The sequence below is a fragment of the Lichenostomus cassidix genome, chromosome 19 (assembly GCF_008360975.1).
Source record: "Lichenostomus cassidix isolate B80296 chromosome 19, HeHo_3.0, whole genome shotgun sequence".
In the NCBI taxonomy this organism is placed as follows: Eukaryota; Metazoa; Chordata; class Aves; order Passeriformes; family Meliphagidae; genus Lichenostomus; species Lichenostomus cassidix.
The window spans coordinates 8,111,902-8,126,832 of NC_139499.1; the positions used below are offsets into that span (position 1 = coordinate 8,111,902).

At 46.0% G+C, this 14,931-nt stretch overlaps 1 protein-coding gene across 3 annotated transcripts in view; it reads left to right on the top strand.

Moving 5' to 3' along the window:
* PPM1E (protein phosphatase, Mg2+/Mn2+ dependent 1E) overlaps positions 1-14,516 on the top strand; it is a 58,574-nt gene extending 44,058 nt beyond the window's left edge. For 2 of the 3 annotated variants that reach the window (XM_085078448.1, XM_085078449.1), the window contains exons 2-7: positions 2,039-2,157; positions 6,431-6,630; positions 7,995-8,183; positions 8,671-8,814; positions 9,061-9,154; positions 9,419-14,516. In XM_085078448.1, coding sequence (XP_084934574.1) covers positions 2,039-2,157; positions 6,431-6,630; positions 7,995-8,183; positions 8,671-8,814; positions 9,061-9,154; positions 9,419-10,485 — 1,813 coding nt within the window. In that variant the 3' untranslated portion in view covers positions 10,486-14,516. The remainder of the gene's footprint in view (positions 1-2,038; positions 2,158-6,430; positions 6,631-7,994; positions 8,184-8,670; positions 8,815-9,060; positions 9,155-9,418) is intronic. The other variant, XR_014855739.1, reaches the window with a different exon arrangement.
* Positions 14,517-14,931: the final 415 nt, after the last annotated feature.

The window sequence follows — 14,931 nt, forward strand, 5'->3', positions numbered from 1 at the left end:
GTTTGCCTTCAAAGCTATTTTAAACCTCCAGTGCAATCTGCTGTTCCTTGAAGGGAAAAAGTAATTCAACTCAAAGTGCTCTGAGGAGCCAAGTGAGAGAAGTAAATGTTGACTTGTGCTAATCAGGAAGAGGAAGTCATCTGTCTGCATGTGGTCACTTCCCTGCTCACATGGCACAGTCTGCAACAGCCACATAAGAAGCTTTGTGATCAACAAATGTCAAGGGCAATTAATTCTTCGGCCAGCAGCTGTTATTATTAGGACAAAGAGTGGCCAGACATAGAAGGAAAGCCTTCAGCTGATTTATTTCCTCTACCTTTCCCCTCCAAATTGATCAGTTGCTCAAACCCCAGTGGTGAATTCCCATGCAATATGAATTTTAAAATTGCCATCTCTTTTTTTTTTCTTTTTTTTCCGGTAGGAGTGTTTGTATTAGATTTAGAACACAGAATAATTGCACAGGGAAGGCGTTTCCAAAGTCCTCCCCACTTTAATGCTATCAGGATGGAGAGGAGTTGTGTGTTAAGCTGGTAACATAATAATATGTGGGCTGAGTTAAACCCACCTCAGACTGGTTTTCTCAAACTTAATTGATGGAAGCAGAGCACTTTTAGGCTTGACTTAATACCTTCCCAGAGTTATTCCAGGATTGCTGCAATGCAACTGTGGGTGTTCTAAACACACCTACGCTGCCAGAGAATCAGGAAGGATGTACTTAAAATCCTCTGATTTATCTAATAACATCTTTAGCAGCTTTTTGTGTAGGTTTAGCATTGTAATGGAAATGCACTCTCTGGCTGCATAAAGAGCTGCTGTGTGGAACTGCTGGCTCTGGCTGTGAGGACATGTAAATAGCACTTGGAGCTGCTGGGGGAAATATTCTGACCTGCTACACCCCTGAAAATGCACCTTTTAGTTTAATATCAAAAATTTACGGTGCAAATGTTCATGGCTCTGGGTATTCACAGACATTGCTGTCCCCCATCCCAAGCCCAGGCAGAGCAGAGGTTCCTCATGTCAGGGACATTTTTTCTCTGCTGTTTGGTTTTTCTGAAGAGTTTGGGCACTGAGCAGGTCAGGGGAAGCCTTGGATTTGGAAATGAGTTCAGATTCCTGCAGGTGCCCTGCTGGTAACTGCTGGTCTAATTATTCTTAATAATACAATATATAATATACTTAAATATAATATACTTGAATCATTTATAGTATGTTAAACAGAAGAAATAGGTTAAGGAAGTGTTTCTGTTCATCGCCTGTTTGCTGGACTTCTGAGATGGAATTCTGTGGTTGAGGGAGAGTTTCTGGACTGAAATTGGCTCTGTGTCTCTCTGTGACAGTAGAATGAATGTCTTGGGGATGACATTGTCACCCCAATAATTTCTGTGGAAACAGGAAGTTTCAGGCTGTGCCAGCAGTGACCAATGGGAAATGCAAAGTCACACATAAGTTAAGAGGTATTAAATTCCTTTTCAATGAGAGAATGTACATTAAAGTGGCCTTGGTTTGCTATAGATTAATTAACTTTGGGGGATACCAGGTTTAATTAAACTCCAGTGAGTTAAAGCCACTTCACTCTGGATAGAGATAATTCCTGAGGGAGTTTTTTAACCTCATGCACATCAGCTCCATATGGGTTAACCTTAACTTTCAGTGCCCCTTGGAGAGGCTTTGGACACTTTGAAATCTGAAGAATTCTGGAATCCTAACTCCAAATCTTAGGAGGAAACTGGACTTAGCTTGAGTTAAAAGCATATCATACATATGTAAAAAATGTACAGTTGTGCGACAGACTCTGGAGGCTTCAAGTCTAGATTTGAAAAGAATTTAAATAGAGGTTATGAACTGAAATATTAAAACTTCAGAAACAGGGAACATAAGAGTGAAACAGGGTGACTCAAATCCATCAGTGGGTTCGAGGTCTTGCTGCAGGGTTGAGGTGCTGTCTGGCAAAGGAAAACCTTAGCAAAAAATACCCTTACGTTACCTTGCTGAATCACACTAAAACATCTTTTTGTGCCTTTCTCTTTTTCTTTTCCAGTAATTGCCCTTCATTCCTGGCCTCTGCTTTAGCCAGAGCAACTGCAGATGAAGTCCTGCAGAGTGACCTCTCGGCGCATTTCGTGCCCAAGCATGTGGAGAACGCCGACAGCATCATCCGTAAGTGCACCTCAAGGGAGCTGGGCAGGGTTTCTGGTAGAAAAACATCTCATATTGATGGAAAAATGTTCATGGAGAGCTCACCACCACTCCTGGTAGAGCTAGAGGTCTAATTTCTCAGGCAGAGCTTCCTCACCTCTGAAATCACTCTTTCAAGTGCAGCTTCACGGCTGCGTCTGATGGCTCTGAATTTCTCTCTCAGCACTTTATACAATGTGGTTCTGCTGGCAAGTGCCAGTTGTCCTCCCTCATCCTTGGAGCAAAGTCAAATATATGTGGGCAGAGATAATTTAATTCTGAATTATTTCAGTCAGTGTGGTTTTTACTATGGCTTGTAAGTTTTTTATATGGTTTTAGCAAAAGGTAGTAGAAAGAGAGTTCGTGATTAAAAGGAAGAAAATTCCTTTTCCTCATTTCTCTGTGTTGGCTGACAAGATTTTTGCAGTATCCAGCTCAAGGTCATGCACCCTAAATCATTTCAGGACTCTGCTGGCCTAAATAACCTTGAAAATTTGCTGGGCTGTTCATTACAACAAAGACCAATGTTTATCACATGTATTGACAGGAATTCTGCCATTTGATCTTGAAAACACAGTCCCCAAACCACTTTGTCCATTCCCTCCTTTTTTTGATTAAAAACACTGTGTAAATTATTCTGGGGATAAAGATGATCTATAAATCTGGCTCTTCAAAAAGGAAGATTCTGCTGTATTCCCCAGAGGCCCTTGGAAACCTAAGAAACAGGAAAAACATACTCTGGGTTCCCTTTCTGTAGGTATTGCTGCCTCCTCCTGCCGAGCAGGTAAATGGAATAGATTTGTCATTGTTCTGGCTGAGCAGCCTTCATTAATCTCAAATTGAGATCTCTGAAACTTGCATAAATATTTGACAGTCTCCAAGGAAATGTTGACTAAGCCTCCATAGAGAATATCTACAGAATTCAACGAAAAAAAGGGGAAAAAAGAAAAGAAAAACCCCACCACAAAATCCTCACACCTACAGAAACTGCCATTTAAATATATCTAGGTCTGTAAGGCACAGATGCAAACATAGATTGAGATGGGAACAGACTGGAGCAGGCACTAAGAATAGGACTCCAGATGCAATTTGTTGAGGTGAATTGTCATAATGAGGGTACTTGGAAATAAAATATCCCTTTGCTGATGCAATGTGAAGTGTTAAATTGTGAGGATTTAGGGGGAGAGGAAGAGAGAGAACATCGGAGGAAAGCAACAGTTTCACACAAACCCTGCAATTTCAAATAATATAAGTGATAATTTTCCAAAACACAACATCAGCTCAAGTGTCATAGAATGCCAGAGTCACTGAATGGTTTGGGATATTAAAAATCATCCAGTGCCACCCCCAGCCATGGGCAGGGACAACTTCCACTGTCCCAGGTTGCTCCAAGCTACATCCAACCCGGCCTGGGACACTTGCAGGGATCTTGCAGGGATCCAGGGGCAGCCACAGCTTCTCTGGAAACCTGAGCTCCATCAGTGCTTCATCAGCCCTGAATGCAAGCTTTGGCCCAGAAAACCATGACAAAACTGGGGGTGGCAGCAGCTCCATCCTCGAGAACCTTCCCAGGGGAGTCCCTGGAGAAACCTGGGGTGGGTGGTTAGAGATCTGCGCTCAGTGGTGCCACACTGGGAGAGTTTCATGCTTTGAAAGAAAATAGAGAAAAGTGTGGCAGGTGGTGAAAATGGGATTTTTTCCATCTTGAAGTTTGATGCTTTGAGTTCACTGTGCCCTGATGCTGTTTGAGCTGCTGCAGAATGTGAAACCGAGCTGAATTTCGCTGCCTGGCTTTAATATCCAGTTCTATGTCAGTTTTTTTTATGAACCCAGAAAGATTTTTACTCTGTGTAATACAAGGAGACATTTACCTGATTTGCCTCAAGTTTGAATTTGCTGGAAGATAAAAAAAAAAGCTATTTCAAATTTCCTTAGTGGCACATTTCACTCTGAGAATTGCAACGTGACAAATCATGTCCTGTACTTAGGAGTGGTAAAAGCAGTTCTTGGTGTGCTGGTGGAAAGGAAATGAGAAGCTCCATGACAGAAGAATGCAAATCTTAAAAGAAGAAAAACTGGTTTGAGTCCACAAATATAGGATTGCAAGAATAGGGGTCTGTTGTATTTGGGGTGACCTTGTGCCAGTGGATAGCTGAGTCACAGACCATGACTCTTCTCTTCCAGCTGCACTGGAGAGGAGCAAGAGATTTTCCATGAGAACTGAATGATGTTGGATCTCTTTTTTGAAAGGTCAGGTTAAGGACATTTCGGTTTGGGATTTTTTTGTGGAGGAAGAGAATCACATGGAAGTTTGGCTTTGTTAAGGAACCACCAAAGGAGGCTGGATAGCAGCACTGTGTGACCTGCTGGTGGCATCAAATATCCAGGAGATGTCACAAGCAAATCACAACATCCCATTCCAGGTTCTAGGAGATGGATCCTAGAGGCCTCCAAAGAGATCTAGAGTTCCTAGATTAAGGAAAACCTTGGCCATTGATTCTGACCTCTGTTTTCACACTGACCACCTTTTCAACAAAGCTCGCAAAATATGGCACTAAAAAGCAGGATCTGATTCCTGGTATTGCTTCTACCCTGCTTCTGCCCTGTCATCTTTGGGAACAAAAATTCCTGAGCTGGATTTCCCACTCACTGTGGTGCAGCTGAGCTTTACTTCCAGCCTTGGGGATTTGGGAGCAGCAGGAGGGAAATGAAATTCTCCGTGACACAACCGCAGTGACAGCTGAGTCAGCTCAGCTCAGCACCGCAACATTAACAATTGATGAGTAATTTCCAGCTGTGAGGGGGTGGTTTTTATTGTGGTATTTTATTATTCTCCTGTTTTAACCTCACGAGCAGCTCCTGATGATGCTGACACCACCATGGTCCCCTGGGAAGGGGGGGCAGGATCTCAGCAGGGCCACTGGGGTCACTGCCATCCTCCTGCAGAGGTGCAACAGCCACACTGGGAGAGCAAAAGCTGTGGGCTTTCCTCTGGAAAATAGAATTTGGACACATCAGGCTGGACCTGTTCCCTTGTCAAATATATTCCCCAGCAAAGAGCTTTCTGGTGGCACTGGTGAGAGCAGTACAGGTGAGGTGAGGAGTTCAGACACCATGGCAGTGCTGGGATGACCCAGCTCTTTGATTTCCACCCCTTGGTTTTGAAGCTGTGTGATCAAGGAGCCGAAACTCCTTTTGGTTATTTATCCAGTGTTATTTCCAGCTTAATGCCTCTTGATTGAACCAACTCATAATCAACAGAGTTGGGACAGTATCTTGTTCCTAAGGGTCTTGGCCCCCTGCTCACTGTAGACAGAAATTAGTAAATGCTGCTTTTAGGCTCTTCACAGAATTCCTGTGAACCAAGAGACGCTGTAACGCTCTCCTCTCCTCCCTGCATGAGAGCCCCTCCTCCTCTAGGAGTGATTGGCACTCCTGAATTGCTGCTGTGTAGCTTTGAAGATCCCTGGCTTTGGTGAGCGATCATGAACAAAGAGATTTGGATGTGTTCAGCTCTGATGCTGACTTCCTGTTTTCCTCTCCTGAATTTCGGAACAAATGTCAAGTGCCTGACTTTTCACGTTTTAAAATGACAATTTCTCAGGGGTGACAGTTCAGCATTTTCTTAAATTTGAGGCCTTTATGGTTTTCTCATTTGCTCATGCAGATTTCTTTGACACACCACCATCAGGAATACGGGAATAATAGAAAATCTGGAAATAGCTAAGAAGGCACCTGTGCACTGCTGAAAGTGCACAAAACATCCTGAAACGACTCTACTAATTTCTGCAAATTATTTGCACTGTCTTGCCTCAGCTCTGCAGTGAAATGGTGCTTAGAATAGAGAATTTGGTTCAAACCCAGTGTGTCATTGTTATGGAGGGTGGGTTTTGTACATGACACACTGTGCCATGACAAAGTCCCTGTCAGAGCAGCACCACCCTGAGCAGGGCCATGCGAGGCACCCAGCGCTTTCCCTGCCTTTCATTTTCTCTGCTGCTGCAAATGAGTTCCCCAAAGGCATGGGGAAATGTTTAAGTTAAAAAGACAAACAAACAATGAGCTGCTTACTGATGAATGCTGATTATGGTGAGTTTGGCTTCCTCTTTTCATGCATCAGAGCCCAGAATTTCCCTGCTGACATCAACCGCTCGGCAAAAATGGTTTTGTTTCATCTTTGTAATGTATGCAAGGGAGAAAACTCTCACTGAATAACACTCTCAAGGCTTTCATTTGTGCTTTGTGCCTTCCCCAGAGATGGAGACGGTGAAGTTGGCCCGTTTAGTTTACAGCAAACTGCACGAGATCTGCAGCAACTGGGTGAAAGATTTCCCCCTGCAGCCCAAGCCCCACCGCTACTACGAGACCTCCATCCACGCCATCAAGAACATGCGCAGGAAGATGGAGGACAAGCATGTCTGCATCCCTGACTTCAACATGCTCTTCAACCTCGAGGTAAACACAGAGATCCTCTGATCGTGGCTTGCTGTTCTTGGGGAAAGCAGGCAGAAGTGAGAGGTGATGGACGTGAGGAGGGTTGGCTGTTGCTGTTGACCAGGTCACCTTACAGTTGCCACTTGGCAACAAGAGGTGGCTCTGTTCTGCTTTTTCCCTCCTTCCTCTTGGGGAGAAGAAGCCAAAAGCAAAAACAAGGAAAGAAAGTAAAAAAGCCAAACTGAACACAAAATTTGGAGGACGATGGGGTGAAGCTCACACAAGATTCTAGCAATGTCAGTAGTTTGCTGGAACTCGGGCCTGTCTTCCCTTGCATTAATTTCTTGATGTGGCCATTGATCAGAAACTCATTCTTGCCCTTCCTTGAGATATAAAACTGGACACTGAGGGATGGAAAATAAAAAGAAGTGACAAGAATTTTACCTTAAGGATCAAATTGCTGCCTAATTGCTTCTTTATTACACTCTGTCACTTTAATAACTATCTTCTGCCCCATCCACATTCTTGCCTTTAAATGATACTAATGCAAACAGAGGCAGATGTTTCCTTTGCCTGTCAATTGTCAGCTTTCTTATTCCAATTTGTGTTGGAGCCCATTACCTAAAAATTACAATGTGCAAATATTCCAGTCACTGAGCTGGCTGTCAAGGTTGAATTGGCTCTGTCAGTGGGTTGGTGTTGTGTGTGTGAATAGGCACAGGAGTTGCTGTCTCCTGGTACTGCGTTGTTTCTCTGAACAGAGAAGGGGAAGCTGAGAAAACTGCCTTGAAGATGAGTGATTTTGCTGTATTTGATTTGTGAATGTAATCACAATTTTCTGATGAGAGAGCACATGCAGGTTTTTTTTTTTAAACACGGGCATCTAAGATGACATGTTTTAGATTTAAGAAAAAAGAGTGAAAGCAGAGGCTGGCTGGCTTCACATTTCAACTGTACTGGCATTTTATCCCTGGTGGATTCCAATCATGATGTAGACTTCATGCAAACTGTATTGGATGTTCTTCTCTCTCTGTGGTTTCTGCAGTCACAAAATCTCCTGCACAATTTGATGAGAATGGCACTTCCTATTTGAGTTGTGTGACTGAGCTGTAACAAATGGGACCCAAGGAGCACTGAGAGCACTACACAGGGGATTCTGGCAGGGCATCTCTCACAGTTTGCAGGTAGAATTCAACAAGGTGGAAATTTCCCATTGATGCAAGTGCAGGTGGTGAAGGTAGTTTGCTTTTCCACTGGAGACTCTGTCCCTAACTGCAATTTAATGAGGACAGCACAAATCCCAGGTTCACAGGTTTAAGACAATCCAAAGAGCTGTTTGCATTGCTTTCTCCTGAGTTCTTTCCTCGCTGTGTTTCCACTGGCAGGACCAAGAAGAACAAGCTTATTTCGCAGTGTTTGATGGCCATGGAGGAGTGGATGCTGCCATCTATGCCTCCATCCACCTGCACGTGAACATGGTGCACCAGGAGATGTTCCAGCAGGACCCAGCCGAGGCTCTGTGCCGCGCCTTCCGCGTCACCGACGAGCGCTTCGTGCAGAAGGCAGCCAGGGAGGTAAGGGACTCTGGGAGCATTTACCCAAAAATTCTGCCTCTGCCAGGTGCTCCAAGCACAGGCCAGGGTCAGCACAGAGCTGTCCATGCTCTGATCCCCACTGCTGGGTTCATATCCGTAGATTGACATCCCATAAAAATGTCAGCTCCTGCTTCTCACAGCATCCAGCTCCTCTGAAGGGTGCTGCTGCCATTCCCATACACATCTGCTGGCGAGGCTCAGTCCTTGGGTTCACTGACACACTACAGCAGGAGGCAGCCAGAGCAGTGCCCAGCTCCTGGCAGGTGGGTCCCATGCCAGGGATATCACAGGGCAAATTTGCATTCAGCCAGGTTGCCTCTGAGGGGCTCAGAGTGAGCAGTCATAGCTGCAGGGAAAGCACTGCCTGTTCCTCCCTGGGAATAGGCTCTGTGCTGCAGTTCCAATGTGTTCTTGTCCCTGAGTTAAGGAAGAAAATGCTTTGAAATGGAAATGTATTTTTTTGCAGAGCCTGCGCTGTGGAACCACCGGGGTGGTGACTTTCATCCGAGGGAATATGCTGCATGTGGCTTGGCTTGGGGACTCCCAGGTGATGCTCGTGAGGAAAGGCCAAGCTGTGGAGCTGATGAAACCCCACAAACCAGATCGAGAGGTGAGAAGGGCCTGTCTGAACACCCCTGGGCAGTGACCACCACAGGTACCAGCTTTGGGCAAGCACTGCCTTGTTGGGATCTCTTGGAGCAGCAGCCCAATCCTGGTTTGTTTGGATCTGTGTGCAAATCCTTTGTCTCATCTCTCAGGGCCTGCCATGTTTGTGAAAACACAGATATTTCTGGGAGTGTTGAGTGTGTGCTGCAGCTCTGACTGCTCTGTCCAAACCACTCTGTTTGCTGTTTAGGATGAGAAGAAGCGCATCGAGGCCCTGGGAGGCTGTGTGGTCTGGTTTGGAGCCTGGAGGGTGAACGGGAGCCTCTCTGTCTCCAGAGCTATTGGTAAGAGAGAGCCTTCATTCCTTTTTGAGACTTGCTTTTTAATGATAAAATTTTAATTTTCTAGTCATCAAAATTTGAAATACAGCTGAAGATAGACCTATGAGCAATAACCTCAATTTTTCCCCCTACAGTTTGAGGGAATAATTATAAAATACTTGCTTTAACTTGGGGTAAGAGTCATTGGCTCCACACTGAGTTAATAAAGGGCTGCTGGATGTCGTGGCTGCAAACCCACAGTCATGTCTCTGTGCTGTTTTTCCACAGGAGATGCTGAGCACAAGCCATACATCTGTGGGGACGCAGACTCTGCCTCCACAGTGCTGGATGGCTCTGAAGACTACCTCATTCTGGCCTGCGACGGCTTCTACGACACAGTGAACCCCGATGAGGCAGTCAAAGTGGTGGCTGACCATCTGAAGGAGAACAACGGTGACAGCAGCATGGTAGCACATAAATTGGTGGCATCTGCTCGGGATGCCGGCTCCAGCGACAACATCACGGTCATTGTGGTGTTTCTCAGGGACATGAACGCGGCGGTCACGGTCAGCGAGGAGTCGGACTGGACGGAGAACTCTTTCCAAGGTGGCCAAGAAGACAATGGGGAAGACAAGGAGAACCATGGAGACTGCAAACGGCCGTGGCCCCAGCACCAGTGCTCAGCACCGGCAGATTTAGGCTATGAAGGACGAGTGGATTCCTTCACCGACAGAACTAGCTTAAGCATAGGCTCCAGCGTTAACCCCTTGGATGATCAAGGCTATTTAGACCTGACAAAAACAGAAACTAGTACACCTCAGAGTGCCAAATGTCTGCCACCAGTCCAAGCGTTTAGTCCCGGCATACCAAAGAGTGCGGATTCGATCAGCAGCTCCCTGGCAAAGAGCGATTCCCCGGAGCTCAGCGCGTCCTCGGGCTGTGCACAGGGTGATCACAGTGTGAGCTCTGACCTCCCTGTGAGCTCGGGGGCTGCAGGGCAGGGCATCTACAGGGTCAGGGGTTTATCCCCCGTCTTCTTTGGGCTGGAAGATGAACTGTTCAAATCCTTGGGGAAGAGAGCTGCGTTGCCTCACTTGCGGCTCTGCAGCGGGAAGAGGCGGCGAGGAGCCAGGCTCAAACCAAAGTTTCACACGCCGCTCTCGGCTCACGAGCCTTCCCAGGGAGAAGGATCCAGCCTGGCCTTCCCTGCCCGGGGCCGCAGGAGCAGGAGGGCTTTGGCCAGACCTTCCCCGTGGCGGAGGCTGCCCGGCCGCGGCTCTTACAGCGAGTGCTTGATGCGAAGACAAAGTCATTGTATACCAGACCCACACCTTCATCAATGCTGTAAAATGTAACCACCCCCTCGTGTTCCCCTCTCAAAGTAGACATTCCCAAAATAAAACTGGCATCATCAGAAAGCGAAAAAAAAAAGAAAAAAAAAAAAAAAAAAGAGGTGGGCATTTCCGAACTGTACTCCAGTCCCCTGCCGAGCTCAACCCCTGTGTAAATAGATCTAGGAATTAACCAATGTAGTTGTTTCGATCTCTAATAAAGTTTGGTGGTGGTGCCACCCCGAGCAATGCCGCAGCCGCCCGACCACCCGCACACATCCAGCAGGGAAAGTGTCCAGCACATCCAGCAGGGAAAGGCCAGCAGCCGCTGCACGTGGACAGACAGCGCCAGGGCACAGTCCTCAAACACGCAGAAGGTTGCACCTGCCTGAGAAATGTCTGTGGAGCAATACTCAAAAGAACGATCTGGGTTAGAACTGCCAAATTTTTTTAGAGCGGGGGGAAGTTTCCGTAGAGTTGAGGTGTGGAGTTGTTTTTTTTTGGTTTTTGGGGTTTATTTTTTGGTGTTCTGCTTTCTGTTTATTCCAGGTGAGCGTTAAGATGAGTTAGAAAATTACATCCACTTTTGCAGGTAGACGACTAAAAGCCATACAGGGTTTACCAGGTACCTTAGGAATGGACACACTAAGCTCCTGCTGCTCTGTCTCAGACTCCCATCGAGGTACAAACTCATAATTTACCTTTTTTTTTTTCATGTAATATAAAATGCGGAGTATGAAGAAAACTTTTCTTGCAGTTTAAAAAAAAATTATTTCCTATGGCTGGAGGTGCAGTGTAGGGAATTTCGTATCTTTCTGGTGCTTTTGTGGCATTTTTCTCGTTTCTCAGTTTAGGAAATTGTTCTCAATGAGTTGAACATGATTGTGCTTAATGCTTTGAGCCAACCTCTTCCCACCTTAACTTCATCTCAGGTCTTAAGAGAACCCAACCCGTGGAGGTGTCCAGTCCCACCCTCTGTCCCTGCACCCGTCCCAGCGGAGATCAGGAGCTGTTGGATGAGCTGTGTGGTTCTGGTGAGGATTCCCAGGTGGCAAAGGCAGCATTTCAGGTCCAGTGGCAGCAAGAAGGATGCAGCAGGAAGGATGCAGCAGGAAGGATGCAGCAGTGTGGCTGCCAAGTGCTGTGTTCAGGGTATGTAGGGATGGCAGCCGGAGCGATCAAAGAGGATGGGGATGCCGAGGGTGCAGCAGAGCAGGGGCTGCGCTGGGATTCACCGCTCTGCTCCGGCTTCCCTGGGTCCGGGAGGGCCAGGGAGGAGCTCAGCTGCCCTTCTCTGCATAAGCAGCGCCACCAGCCTCTCCCCGCTGCCGAGGTGAGGTGACACCCTTAGGGGAGCCGCTAATTGGGACGTAAATAAGCGGCCGATTCCCATCAGCTCCGCTAAGTCCAGATACTGTTATTACCCTTTGTTACAGCGATGCGTTGGGAGGAGTACGAATAAAGTAAGTCTTCATAGGCACTTAGCGAACAATTCATATCATTTTAGCGGTAACAATAGCAGTATTAGTGTTTAGCTAGAATTTGCAAAGTATTTTAATATTAAGTAGTCGAGAAAATTATTCAACACGACGAGATGGCGAGGCTTGAATTCTGCCAATTTCTGCTGCTTCTATCTTTGATGCACTATTTTAAAAGCAATCTGATGAACAGCAAAAGGCTTTGTGAGCAACCAGGAGTTGGAGTGTGGCTTTAGATTCCTTTGATCTTTTTCAGACTTTGTTTTAATCTTACGGGATCATTGGCTCTTATCTGCCATCTTATTCCGCCTTAGCTGTTGTCAATGTTCTCTTTAGCTGCAGCTTCTGTTCCAAGTCAGATTTACCGAGGAAATTTGAGAAACCATGAAATGGTAAAATATGCAACTCTGGGGCATCTCTGCGGTGCCTTTGTTTTAAATTATTCACAGTAATAATGACTCATTGAAAGTCCATCTTTAGCTGACTGTCGTGTTCTGGAGAGAAAGGTGGTGTAAGTGCAATTCTTGATGTGAGTAAATTAGAATGAAAACCCATCATGGATGATAAAACTTCTTCCCAGTCTGCAGGAGCAGTTGAAGAGCACTGGACTGCATGTGTGCTGTTTTGGGAAGGATCTAGCTTTTTAGGTGTGGATTCATAAATGGTAATTCTGCGACTCATCCCATTTATCTTGCTAGGAGAAAAAAAAAATCCACCATCGTAGTTCCAGTGTGGTCAGGTAAAACCATTGTATAGATAGAGCAAGTGTTCATTTCTTCACTAACTGCATATTTATAGAGTAGATAGGAACCATTTGTAAGGTAAGTCCTTTAAAGTTCTATAATATTAAAAGTAGTGGTTATTGGTCTGATTATGCTGCTCTTGATTCTACACACTAGACAAAAAGCAGTGCTTGTGAAATGCAGTGTTTTCTCTTAATGCCACTGGTGATAGGAAGTAGTTCCTTCAGTTCAAACTCCTGTGCCCTTATCTGCTGCTTGCTGACGTAAGCAATAATCCCTCTCTAACGGTATCTAAGTGTTCTGTATCTCGTACCTTGATCGTCTATCTGGTGACAGTGTACAATATTAGGCTAATAGAGAAGTATCTCATTGTATTTATTAACTGTTGATACTGAGATTCAGTCTGTGACCTGTGTTTTGTATTTTTATCGTGTATCTTAGTGGTGGTGAAAATTTGTACAACGAATCTTTCCAATAAAGAGCTGAAGTATCCCTGTTCCGCGTTCACACAACCCCGCCTCCCTCGCGGTCGACGTGGCGACCGTGGTTGCAGAACCAGGAGGTAGCAGTGACAACATGACTTTATTTATTTTATTTTGTTTTTCTGTTTCAGTTGTGATGGTTTTGAGGAAGGGGCTCGGGGCTGTTTTGCCTGGAGCTGCTCAAAACTCGCTCGTAAGCTCTTCACTGTGAGTACGGCGGGGCTCCTGAGCCGGGAGGTGCCGCTGTGCTTTTCCAACTCTGAGGAATGTCTTCGGTGCAGAGAACAGAATAGCACCAGAGCAGGGAGCTCTTAGCCCATTCCATTTGCACTAGAGGTGGGTGGAAGTGCACGTGTGGGACTTTTCTTTATCTAGAAGTGCCATCCATTGTCCTTGAGAGTGCAAACCGTTCCGTGGCTGAGTCGTTGGGTTCGGTGAAGGACAATGTCCAAGCAGACTTTAACTTACACCACGTTTCTGGTGGTGCATCATCCTAGAAACTCCGCCTGTTTTTGGAGCACTGTGTGTCAGTTGGCCCGTGGGCAGATGAGGCACAACGAGTTGTGTGCATAGCATGGCTGCTGTAGTTCAGGTCCACTCTCTCCTCGCTCAATCCTCCCGACCCCCAGATTCTGCGGGAACAAAGCAAAATGAGAAAGATTGGTCTAAATTAGGGGCTGTTTTAGCACAATTTCTTCCCTCGGCACTTATAGTCTCATAAACAAAGCCATCCAAGGGGATACTGCAGCTTTGTTCATGGCTGTAATTTAGGGCAATCTTTCTTTAATTCACATCCTCTTTGCGACAGGAACAAAACTTTCTACCCTCGTATCATGTGCAATAATAAGGAAGCATTAACACGACCTCCCACTCTAATATCCGTGCTCCTCTCCAGCCCTGGCACCCTGGCCATGGCACTGCCCTTGCCAGCATTAAAACTAAATTAAAACAACCCCCACCTGTCCGGGTCTCGTACAACCCTTGTCGTGTCCGGTTTTTCCTCTCCTTCCCTCTGGAAGACACCTCGGGACAAGATCAGGGGAGGTGGCTGAGCTCACCCCCAGTGCTGCTGCTCGTGGCCAGCCAGGCTCGGTCTCAGCTCCTGGGTGCTCCTGCTGACCTTTCTGTAGTACCTTGTTCATGAAACATGTTCTTTATCAAGTGAATAAATTCAAGCTAAATCATGTACCCGTGTTGGGACTTTTCCATTTGCAATCTTGTTCTACAGTTCACCCGCGAGTTTAGTTCTGACCATGTATTAGTCATCCATATTTTATTTATGAAAACTGTTTATACAGGAAAAACTGTTGAAGTTTTACCAATATCTTAATAAAACAGTAATTTAAACCACACTCCAGCTAGTCTGGTTATTTAAGAGCTAACAAAGCAACCAGCTGTGCCTTTACTGTGGTGAAAGGGGGTTTCCTTTGTGGGATGTGGAATTGGAATTACTCTGTTGAGCTCTGGCTTCCATGTGGTTGCCCAGGGCCAACTGTGGCCCAGCTCTGCTGTTTTACAGCCCAAAAGGGCTGAGGCTGTTATGGCACAGGCCATGTAGGTCAATGTTTTCCAAGCTTTTTATCTCCTCTCCTTACAAAGCAGCTCTGTATTGTCCATAAGGTGAGCAAATCCACAGCTCCTCTCTTGCCCCTGGAGAGCTGGACACGACCTCCAGAGCAGCCCCTGGGGCTGATCAGTCATCTCTCATGGAGAGGAAAGCAGCTGAGTGCTCCATGATTACCACAACTGAGCTGTGAGCAGCAATCA